Here is a 12225-nt window from a genome sequence, read left to right on the forward strand (position 1 = left end):
AAAAAAAAAAAAAAAGGGACAAACGTGCTGATTTAGACACTTTTAACCTTAAAATAAAGACAATCATAAACACAAATAAATCACAACAGGGCATGCGCACTGTGCATGTCTACGTAACACTGTACATGTCTACGCAACACACGCAAACGTAAACAAATCGAGGAGGCGGTTACCCTGCGTTACTTAACGCTAACGTTAAAAACCGATGTTTAGACGCAGCTGGACCCGTTTATATCCACAGTCACTTGCAAACACAACTAAAAAAAAAAGAAAAGTTGTTTAGTGAAAAAAAAAAACAGACGTCAAGTGAGCAACTAATAAGCGTGTAATTAACGTTAGGGGGCTAACCGCTAGCTCGCATTAGCCCGCTTCCTCAAACACATCACAGCTTCCACTAAAGGCTTTTTATTTGGTCCCTTGTCGTGAATATAACGTTATATCACCGCGCTGTTGAACACACACACACACACACACGGTGGATGTGAGCGACTGTGTGGCCTTTCAATAGCAAGAACAGCTCAAAATTTAACGCGTCCGATAATGGATGCATAGCTGTCCGACAAAGGATCCTTTCCGTTGACGTTACTCCCGAACGTTAAAGGGACTGACAACTTCGAGTCGAGACGTAAACAAAAAAAGATGAATTAAATTAAAGAATAACGGTGAATTAACACATGCAACTCACTTTTTCTAATATTACAATCTAACTGCACGAAGGATGCGTACCTTTCTTTTCCTTGGTTTTCCTCGGTATGTGGAACTTGAGCGGCTCCTTCGGCATATGTCTCTGGTGGACCACCTGAAGTACCGAGTTCCTCCGGTCCATCTTCCCCCCGGCGGCGCTCAGTCTGCCCGGACCGAGGTGACTTTCTCGGGGTGGGTGTACCTCGATTACCTCGCCATCTTGCAGGCTAGTGTTAGCTCCGAGCTCGGCAGCAGCAGCAGTGGACACCCGCCTCGGACGAGCTGCTGCTTCCCTCCGAGACAGGCTTTCATCCATTGGTGGGATTCTGGAACAACCAGGGGAGACGCCCTCTCGTTCCAAGCCGCCTCTCACTCACTGTTCGTCGGCTAGAGCCCCCGCGATGACACCGCCGTTACCTCCGGACCCCGCAGCGCAGGGAGTCGAGCCGATACACAACCAGCGCCATGCTTCCTGGGACCCGCTGATCTTCTTCACGTAGATTTCAACTGCAGCGGGGTTTTTAATAAATGTTACTTTACTGCCATCTTCTGGAAATAATCCTTTTATGCAGTGTTCATTTGTTCATAGAGAAGTCTTGTAGGGAATAGTATGGAAGCTTATTGCGTTCACTTGAAAATAAATAAATAATAAAAAAAACTGCGGTTTTTGTGAGTATTTTTTTTTTTTGGTTTGTTTTTTTTAAATATTTTTTTCTGTTTTTCTGACTTTTTTTTTTGGTTTGTTTTTCTGAGTAATTTTTTTTCTGTTTTTTCGGAGTAACTTTCTGACTTTTTTTTTTTCTTGTTTTTCTGAGTAATTTTTTCCTGTTTTACGGAGTAATTTTTTATAGTGTAGTATTATTTTTTTATCTATTGTTTCAAATGCTCTCTAAACTCAGAAAACAAAATTAGTCCGAAAAACAGAAAAAAAACAATTATTCAGAAAACCAGAAAAAAATTACTCAGAAAAACCAACCATAAAAATAAATTACTCAGAAAAACACAAATAATTACTCAGAAAAACAAACCAAAAGTGAATGCAATACGCTTCTGTAGAATGGCAAAGAAATTGGTAAAAATGTAAGGACAGAAATAAAACGACAGAAAGTCAAATTTATGAAATATGACTTTTATTTATTATACTAATTTTTATAGGAACAAATTAGTTTTAATACTTATTAAGTAAAAAAAAAAGCTGTCACAAACAATTGGCTAAAATTAGAGCCACCCACCATTAGTGAATGGATACAAATAATACATGAAATATATGTTATCCAAAAATTTTTTTTTTTCTGGATTTGGATCAAGTGGAATACATTAAACCTATACGGCAGACTTTACTTAACTTGGTAGAATGTGTGGAAATATATATATACATATCAATCACACCAATTATCCCTTTTTTACTTCTCTAAAATGAAAACTTCCCATGTTCAACTGTAAATAATTAAAGCTGATGTTGTGTAAGAAGAAGGGGTAAACTGGTTTAATAGTAAAATAGGGAAAAAAGAGATACTATTTATAAGCAATCTCTTAGTTAAAATTTTGTAAATCACATCATTTTAATCCAGGAAGTTCAAATACAGATTAATTTTGGTTTACCAGCTTTCAGCTTCCTTTGCACCATCGCACTATTGTTCTTTGTGTATATCTGAACATTGTAGTTTCTGTATTTTTTTAAGCTTGATGCCTGTTTATTTATGCTTATTTTGTGTATGTGGCCAATAAATGTAACTCATTATGATTCCTTTGATTTTTAAATTAAATGTTTCATTTTTTGCACAGTTGACAGTAACAATTAGACTGAGCAATGTCAGACAGCAACACAAGTCAAAAATAAAGAAAAACATCTAGATTTTTTTCTGTGTATACTATTGCTAGTATTTTATTCTATATAAACTGTATAACATCAAGGAAGGTAGGGGTTTATCAATGGTAGCTAATCCTCTAGTTATACCTCATAGACGAACAAAAGTGCACAGCAAAAACCTTTTTTGTCTTTATTTAAACATCCCCACATTTCCTTTGCAATCACCAGTAACCACCCACTCACCGACAGGTTTCTTTTACAACAGTTTATTGGTGCTTTGATCCTGTGACAATCCACACATTAGTAGATACCACAACTAAATATTACCATTTTATGTTTCATGAACAGAATGAAGAGCAACTGTCACATATTTTATTTGGGACATTTTCTCTTAAGTCTTCTCTGAAATGTGCAAATAATCTTTCTTTAACAATTTGGTAACTTTCTAATAGCCTTAACATTGTGGTGTCCTTAATCCATTAATAATCTTCATCATCATAAACAGCATTGGGCTAGTTACTCAAAAATCTTTAATCACCCATTATTCTTTTAAAAAGTAATATGATTACTTTACTTATTACTCCCTGCCAACAGTAATTAGTTACTAGTTATATTACCTTTGTGCTACTCCTTCTCTCCAAAATTCAGACTTACGTCGATTGAAATTCAGTTTTGTTTGTTAAAATCAAAGTAATGTGAATACTTCCAGCTGAATATAGTATGTGTCACCATCTTCCAAACTAGTTTCCTCCACAATTACAAAAAATTATCCAAGGATGTGATTGAATTGCTGGATTTTAAATCAGTAGGAGGGTGGAAACAAAAGGAAGGTTGTAACTAATTACTGAAACTTGAAATCTATTAGTAATTAGTTACACTACTAGTTACTGGGGGAAGTAATATTCTTACTAGCCATGAGTTACTGCCCAACACTATCAACAACAACTAAACCGACCTAACCGTTATAACATCAAACTGATTGTCTTGACATTGTACGTCATATTTCTCACATAATGTGTCAGCACATATATGACATAACAGACATGCTTGGCTTTGTTCCTACATTCATATACAGATAGACTTAATATACATTCTTTACATACATACAGTACATACACAACAGGCTCCTCCTCCAGGACCTCTCTGATTGCCGTGACAAAACACTGGACATTTCCCTTTAGCAGCAGTGTGTAGTAACACCTACAGCAGCTGAAGGTTGTGTCAGTCTCACAGGATTTTGTGGTAAAACCGTGGCGATAGATGAAAATCCATTTAACATTTAATATTTTTGGAATGCCTTAAGTAAACTACAATACTGTATTGGTAGCCTTGTCTGCCATCACCTACATTTATGCACAACTATTTGGGATTAGCACATTATGTTTTGAAGGAAAAGTTACACCATATGGAGAAATTAAGTTTTTCTTCATATCGTAAATGTTTGCGAAATAGTCACTGAATTTCTTTTTTTCACAGATACACAGCTACCGCCATCTCGCTTTATAAACAGGGTTTAACAGGATAGATTTAAGACTTTTAAAGACCATGTTAGACCATTATCAATTCAATTCAAGACCTATTTTATGTCCGTACTAGAAAAAAAGTAAAAGAATATGAAGGAAAATTTGTATTGTATATTTGTTGTTTTCCCCAAAACACATTGACTAAAAATGCATTCATACAAGCAACGTCAACTTCATTATTCCAATCAATTTTTTAACACCTGTCAAAATCATATTTAGGTGATTGGATTTTAAACTTTTTAAGACCCTGTATAAAATGCTTATCACAGACAGAGAACACCATCTCATTGGAGTCGTTTGTGTCCATCTGATGAATGCCAGTCCAATCTTAACTCTCTTTTAGCTCTGGTTTGGTCTCCTGAGAAAAATATCTGACTGTTTAGCTGCTACATGTTCCACTTTATTCACCAGCTGGTCTCTAACTTTATCTGTCTGTAGTTTGGTGCTGGGCAGGTGGTGCGCAGAAAAAAAACACAAGTATTGAATCATACAGTAAATGTGCCATAAAACCAAAACTAGGACCTGAAAGAAGCTAAAAAAAAAAACAACAAAAAAATGTTGATTAATGCAGGTTTGAGGCAATAGGCAATTAAAGCTCTTTTGAAGAAAAATCATAGTCATGGTTAAATACCTTCATCACTCCTGCACTGAGCGTTGCCATCACACATACTGTAATCACTGCACCTCCATTACTTTTCCCTAAAAATTATTTTTCTAATGCAGACTATTTGCACATGAACATTATTTGTAAGAGGCTGGTTGTTTGTGTTTTAGCAAATCGTTGTGAATCTAAACCAACTGGCTAATAAATGTCTTGGAACTTGATAATCTATCAGAACTGGGTGCACAGCTCTCTTTTCTCCAGTGTTTTCAGACATTTCAGACAACTGATTTTAAGACATCATTTAAAGATAGTTTTGGATAGTTTTAGAAGTTACAGAGATAGCTGAGAAGCAAGAAATCCTTTAAAAGATCTGGAAGAACGAAAATCCCCCAAATTATAGATACAAAATTCTAGTTTAGCTAGTTTGAGATGATTACTGTTTCATTGGTTTTGGAAAGCTGCAACTCCAGCTGACATAGTTTTTGACAGAACCTGAAGTTACAAAATCTCTGCAAGGTGATAAATGACCAGTAGTCGTAATACTAGAGCTTCCTTTTAAGACTTGATATTTGCAATCCTCAGTTTCATATCTTTTAACATTGAGTTAGCATTGACATAATTCATTATCATTAATTGGAAGTGTTTTAAATGCAAAAGGCCATTTATATTTATTTATAACCTTTGTGTAAATTACCTGAGAATGCTGCTGATATTGTTTACAACAGAACTGTGGCAGAGGTTTTCAGTAAATCTTAACCAGCAAATAGAAGAAATGTGCCTTTTCTGTTTAAAATAACTGGTAGAGCAGTGCTTTTTAAAGGTGCCCTGGGGAGTTTTCTTGTTATTTTTACTTTCAGTGTTTCTCACCAAAACACAATGTGTGTTTTCTTGTTCTGAATGTATTTCCTTCCTCTAAAAACATCAGCTAGCAGTATTCTTGCTACACCAATTGTCAATCAGTGGAATAGCTTGAAACCATCAGCAGGAAATTGTATTGGTGCACGTCCATGTATATCCTAGTGCACATCCAAGTATAGAGCATGAGATACAAACAACCTGTTCATAGTGTCAGTATTGGTCACAAACTCCACAGGGTAACTTTAACAGCTCAAACAGCTCAAACAACTGAAAGTTTTGAATTAATTAAGAGGTGACAACCTTTTGTAAAGGCCAAGACTATTGACCCTTCCTAAGTCCCACCCCTTTTTGCTCTGTGCTCCAATAACAATTAAGCAGTGTGGCTGTCTTTTCAACATAGACAAGCCTAGCACATGTATATACAGGAGAAAGTTGACTGAAGTTCTGACCGAGGTTTCCTCAACTCTTATTGGAGCACAGAGCAAAAAGGGGCGGGACTTAGGAAGGGTCAATTGGCAGCAAACCAGTTTGTCCAAAGGCAGGTCAAGTGCAAAATAAAAGTAAGTTAGCTAATGTTATGAAGATATAAATTCAGGGTAAAGTAAACTGGGATCAAACAAGCTAGGAAATATGTTTACCCTCTAATGTGGTGAACTGTGATTACCATGGCAACACGGTCAACTTGTGTGGAACACAGCGGTAGTCATAGTAACCTGACAAAAGGTCAAACCCCCAGGAAACAGCGTTTGGCTGATACGCAGTGACTACAGTTGGAACTGCAGGTCACATGAAAAATACTTTTTCCTATACACATACTGTATATAAATTCACAAGGCAGTGAAGCCATAAATCAATTTTTTTCTTTCAACTTAAGTGTTTGAATCATTAGAATTTGAGGCATTGGGTCTGATAAACATACACCAGTAAATCAATTCATGTGTGGGAAGTCAGCAGGAAGTCGCTCTATCGGGAAAAAAAGAAAAGCATGAGAAACCTTGAAAAATGTTTTTTACAGTATGTGCCTGGTGAGCAACTTTCACTAGAATGAACAGGCCACCATCCGGTGCTCAAGTCCGGTCTCAAGATATATTTTTTTTGTGTCTCAGACTTGTCTTGGACTCTACCAATTCCCAACTACCTCCTTCAAAACAAAACCATTGATGAAGCGCGCTTGTTCAGAAAACAAGGTATTGGTTTAATTTTAAAATCCATCTAGAATGGGCACTGACAATCGATGCCTCTTGCATGCCTGGCTGCAAAAACTCATCTCACTGGCAAGTAACAAAGGCATTCTTTTTTTTCTGTCTCTCTCATTTGGACTCTTGACTTGGACTCGAACCTCTTTGGACTCCGGCTTGACTCGGTATAGACTAGTCCTGGTCTCTGCCTCGACGAAACATGGTCTTGACTACGTCACTGGCACCGTTCTCTGAACACGGTATCCAGTCGTCTTAATACATCCGTGCAGTCAGCACAGTCACGTGGGGGGCCAGTGTTCCATGGAATGGGGTGGCATTCTAGAACACAGTGGTTACCACGGTTACCAGCAGTCAGGATACAGCAGTTGCAGCGTTCTAGAACACACTGGTTAAATGTGTAGTGACAAGTTTGTAGTGATATTCTTTTGTCTTTGTCTTTGTCAGTTGCATCATCACCAAGTCCTCAATTCGATTGGTCAGCACCTGTGGGTCAGCTCCTCGCACTGCAGTGAGTCAACATCGCTGGTATCCATGCCGACCTCTTCGCCCTCCTCTACCCCACTCCGCTCCTCCTCCATCACCTCCCCCTCCTCTTGACAAGGAGAAGCAGAGGAGATAAGGGGGTCGGGAATGTTTTTAGCACCTTCGTTGAGAGTCTCTCTTTTTCCTGCGTCCATCTTCGGGTCTGCACTGGCTCCTGGCTCTGCTCCCGTGACGCCACAGACACCCTGCCCTGTCTCCATCTCCACACCCGTCTCACTGATCGTTGGCCTCATTTCACCGTCTGTCCCTTTTTCTCCATCTAATTCCAAACTCATCCCATCATCCACACCCAAACCTGTCTCTACCTCCCTACCCGTCACCCCAACCTCTTCACCCAAACTGGGATCTTTCTCTGCACTCAGACCTACCTCTCCTTCCAAACGCAGCCCTGTTTCCACCTCCCCCCACATCCCCTTTTCAACTTCAATACCTGAATCACTGCGCAAACTCAGACCTGTCTCACCAAGCAGCCCTATCTGTCCACCCAGCTCTGTCTGTCCACCCAGCTCTGTCTTTCCACCCAGCTCTATCTGTCCACCCAGCTCTGTCTGTCCACCCAGCTCTATCTGTCCACCCAGCTCTGTCTCCAGACATTGTCCTGTCTGTGGCGGCTGGTCTCCAGTCAGTGCTGCAGCTTCCTTGGCTTGTCGGATGCAGTTGATCCACTGTTGTTTGTTGAAAGCGTCACTGGCCTGGAAGCAGTGGCTCTGCAGCTGACCTCCAGTACGGTAGGAAACCCGGAAGAAGTTCTTTGCTGTGAGGAGGAGAGAGGGTGAGAGGGACAGAAAGAGACATGGGTGGTTATTATGGTCAAACATCTGTGCCAATAAGTTTTAAATTTGTATTTTGTAATTTGGAAGTATTGAATATTCGTTGACTCAGAAAGTAAAATACTAAACCGGCACTAAACACTAAAGTACTTTTGGCCATACAGTGTATATATTATAGTAAAGTGTATATGGTATATAGTATGGAACTGTGACACAGTAATTGTTTTACAACAGACAATATAAAAAATATAAAAAAGTGAATGCCTGCAAACTGATCCTGATTTCCTAAACAAAATAAAATGTACTGACTCCGCTCATTGTTGCTGAAGGCTCCTCTGATGGACCCGCCCACTCTCATCTCTCCGTCTGATAGGTCCTCCAGGTCCAGCTGTCGGATTGGGATTGGCTGGCGGCAGAGCTGGTAGGTGACAGGCTGGTCGTTCAGCGAGACGGACCTGGTGATGACCAGGACGTCCTGGAACAGAAATACGTGGAGCTTCTGCAAAGACAGAGACATTATTCTTCACTTGGGGATTCCTATATCAGGTTTCTAAATTTGTTTTGTTTTTTTACACAAAACTGTTATGACCGGAGTGACTCATAAATATTTATAAAAATAATATATTTTATATTTATTAATCTTTAAAGAACCAACAGTCACATTACAAAGCACAGGCCTCCACAGGATCCAAACTAGCAACTATTGCTGTATAAATTAAAAGGTTGGGGGTCGGTGGGTATAAAACTGTAGAAATCTACTTACGAGTCCTCTGTTGTTCTTCAGTTCTCCATGGCAGCTGAGGGTCTTGGACCGGTCAATGAGTTCATCCTTCTGTCCGTCCTCCGCGTACAACAGACGGTCCTTGTAGTACTGACACTCCGACTCCCCCGTCCGCCTGTTGATGTCCGCCACCACGCTCTGAACCATCAGCATCTGTAGACCATACAGACAAGATCTAACCCCATCCATATACATTTTATATAATCTGATCTGTTTTCTCTTTATTTAATGTAACAACTGAGTGAACACTAATCATGTTATTTCCTGCTAACTAAGTCTGACAGCGGGGTGAACCAGGCTTGTGTAACAAAGGTGTATAGTATCTTATTGTTGGTTTTCCTCACCGCCTCGTCCAGGTGCTGCCGGTCTGGGTGGTCGTTGGGCGTGTGCTTCAGGATCTCCCGGAGCAGCAGCGGGTATTTTACCAGTCGGCTGCGGGGAATGTCCAGGAAGTTCCACAGGTCCAACTTCCTGCTAAAGGGGGACTGGAGACAGCGCTGCAAGAAGTCCTGAACCCGCCGATCCTGCTTCTTTTGGTCCAACAAGGCCTTGGCCTGCACCTGGTTACTGCAGTACGGCGTGTAGGAGGAGAGACAGGGCAGCTGCAGGGACACAGAAACAGAGACCTGGTTGCTACAGAGTGTAGGAGACAAGGAAATGTCAAACATTTGTCTTGAGCACTTAAGAATAAATGGCATGAACTGTAATTATTCTCATGATGTTAAGTTAAAGGTCCAGTGTGTAACATTTAGGATGATCTATTGGCATTTAGTTTTCATTAGTGGATAAACACCTGGATATAGGAATGGTTATGTTTTTGTTACCTCTAGTTAGGGGTGTTCCCATTTTTCATGTGTTTTGCAGCAACCATAGAAAGGAATTGTGATCTGCAACTTAACTACTAGATGCCACTAAATCCTACACACTGGTCCTTTAACCAGTTTAACCTTTAACCACGTACCCAGTCAGTCAGGATGTGTCCCACATGTTCTGTGGACCCGTCAGGTTTTCTAGCGTCTCTGAGGCGACTCAGTAGGTCTGAGGAGAGACAGACAGTTTAGAAATTAGATACAATGGCAACACTTTTTAGTGCCACCCAGAAATATTGACACAGCTACAGCATGAGCTACAACAACACCATGAGCCTAATAGGGCTGGTATTGTCTGACATTTTCCAATACTAGTGCCAATTGGATACCATACAATTACATATTGATACCGCAATGAACAAACATGTCCGATTACTGCTGTGACTTTTGACACTGATATGTGAAAGAGACCAGGGTGCTTATTCAGACATGAGACAGATTAACACAAAGGGGGCCTGTCTGAAAAGCCCTCTGCTACCTGTGACCTTTGGACTTACCTTCATGCAGGGGTATCAGTGAGTCCAGAGTGCCAAAGATCTGGTTCAGCTCCTGCTCAGTCATGATTGACAGCTTCAGCATCGGGTCATGGTAGGCCTGCAGCGCACACACACACACACACACACACACACACACATACGCACACATGAGAATCCTGTAGAATAAATACAGGAGGAAGTCAGTTCTACAAGGAAAAAATAAAGGTTTTTGTTTTACCTTCTTAGCCAACTTGAGATCCTCCACCAAGTCTTGCTCGCCCTGAGCCAACTCAAATATAGCCTGCAGGAAGAGAGAGAGAGTTTGAGAAACTATAAGTGTTAAGAGATGGATGAGATTTGAGTTTGATGAGGTTGAAAGAATATAGATTTAGCTATTTTGTAGTGTAAAATGGAGAGTCAACTTTTTCCGCCACTGATGGATTAGGATGAAAATGTATTTTTTTATATTTTTAAGTGTATTTTGAAAAGTTGGTTGTTTTGTGTGGTCATTTAAATCTCACTCATAAAAAAAGATAAAAAGTGAAGCTGTCATAAATTCACTTTTTATCCGGTTTTAAGCCACATTTTTATGATACACTACAGATTTTGGTAATTTTTTAACTGTATTTTTTTACCAGATAAAGGATTTTAGTCATTGGACGTTTGGATCCAACATAAGAGACCCCAGACAGCCCTATGAGAGAAATTGTTGTGGCACATAAAAGAAAAATCCTCCAGTCCAGCAGCAGCAGTGTGTCTCTCACCTCTTGTCGTTTTATCTCTTTTGGGCTCAGAGGTTGCGTCGCTCCCAGTCGGACGTCAAACGTCTCACTCCAAAGCTTGCTGTCCCGGCGCTTGGCGGCTTGGGCAGTTGCTGTGGAAACCCGTGTGGCAGTCATGGAGGAGGAAGGGTTAGAGACCGTTGCTGAGATAATCCGCGTCTTCATTGTTGAGGAGGAGGGAGGATTATGAGCGGCTCTCTCCAGCTGACTCTCATTACGAAAACTGATGGAACGCTGCAGAGAAATGGATAAACCAGTTGAAAAATACAGAATGATATCAATATTTATTTCAGATATGTTTTCTTTTTTACTGCTGATTGTCAGAGCAACAATCTGACATATGTTCAGTATCTGTAGCATAGAGTTGCTTGGTGGGAAGAGCTAGTTTGAGCATCCCTGGTTCCAGAAGTAAAAGTCCCATTAGTTTGTCCCAAAGACAATGTTACAAGTCTCACAGTTGGAGCACTTGGATTGGCATGAATCTCTCCTGGATCATCCGTTCAAAAGATGAACCATTGTGTTAGAAAATATCTGGTTCTTTGATTAAAATGTCATAAAGATCATAATGTTTAGCAAACTGACTTTACAATTTGCAGCAAAATCAGTTCACTTTTGAATTGTGGGTCAATTCATTATGAAATCAGCAGCTATATTGCTGTGTTCTGTTCACAAATTCAACAGCAAAGCATTTTGAATTATCATATTGAACTATGGTTCTGATTCGCACCTCCCTCTCCATAGCAATGGTGGCGGAGGCTCATGGGTATTGTAGTACTGCTGTCAACTGGGAACACAGATTAGAACGTGCAATTATGCAATTAATTGACTAAATAAAAAAAGATGTCTGGTGGTTCACCTGTAGTGTTTGACTGATCCTCTTCAGCGGTGCTGTCTTGACGGGCGGCAGCAGGCTGGCCAGAGACGTCACCCTGGATACAACTTTGCTGCGCTTGGTGCTGGGCTCCTGGAGGAGAAAAATCAAAGAATTTAAATATTTCAGACTTTTGCTCAACCCCAGCGATTATACCAACAGAGACACTTGCAGACAGTGATGCACCACCACCCCCGTAAAAAAGTCCAAACACAGGATTTCTTTTCTTTGTCATCTTTATTTGCAGCCACTGGCAGAGCTCACAAAGGTCAGTTCAGGTCGGGGTAAAAAAAAAAAAATAAGGTGTCCAACCCATCAGGTAGATTTTGAGATATTTCACTGGACACATTTCACATTTCAAAAAGGCTTTTTTTGTAGGAAAATATGTTTTCTCTCTTCTCCCAACTGGCTTTGGTAAGAGTTTGACTACGATGGTTAATTGATCTGATTGGTTG

General features: G+C 40.1%; 2 protein-coding genes across 4 annotated transcripts in view; both read right to left on the reverse strand.

The window, feature by feature from the left end:
- The window catches only part of tasora (transcription activation suppressor a), a 21497-nt gene extending 20275 nt beyond the window's left edge, over positions 1 to 1222 (reverse strand). Inside the window, exon 1 of the mRNA XM_035661792.1 lies at positions 727 to 1222. Within this exon, the coding sequence (XP_035517685.1) occupies positions 727 to 1000 (274 nt within the window). The 5' untranslated portion in view covers positions 1001 to 1222. The remainder of the gene's footprint in view (positions 1 to 726) is intronic.
- A 1390-nt stretch (positions 1223 to 2612) lies between these two features.
- Positions 2613 to 12225, reverse strand: part of arhgef3 (Rho guanine nucleotide exchange factor (GEF) 3) — a 24907-nt gene continuing 15294 nt past the window's right edge. Inside the window, exons 2-10 of one of the 3 annotated variants that reach the window (XM_035661820.1) lie at positions 11756 to 11863; positions 10882 to 11133; positions 10356 to 10418; positions 10139 to 10235; positions 9734 to 9810; positions 9117 to 9374; positions 8755 to 8925; positions 8301 to 8490; positions 2613 to 7975 (exon numbers count right to left, since the gene is read on the reverse strand). In XM_035661820.1, the coding sequence (XP_035517713.1) occupies positions 7155 to 7975; positions 8301 to 8490; positions 8755 to 8925; positions 9117 to 9374; positions 9734 to 9810; positions 10139 to 10235; positions 10356 to 10418; positions 10882 to 11133; positions 11756 to 11863 (2037 nt within the window). In that variant the 3' untranslated portion in view covers positions 2613 to 7154. The remainder of the gene's footprint in view (positions 7976 to 8300; positions 8491 to 8754; positions 8926 to 9116; positions 9375 to 9733; positions 9811 to 10138; positions 10236 to 10355; positions 10419 to 10881; positions 11134 to 11755; positions 11864 to 12225) is intronic. The other 2 variants (XM_035661822.1, XM_035661821.1) reach the window with 2 other exon arrangements.

This window comes from Morone saxatilis, unplaced genomic scaffold (genome assembly GCF_004916995.1).
Source record: "Morone saxatilis isolate NCDOM2014 unplaced genomic scaffold, NCSU_SB_2.0 Contig18, whole genome shotgun sequence".
Lineage (NCBI taxonomy): Eukaryota > Metazoa > Chordata > Actinopteri > Moronidae > Morone > Morone saxatilis.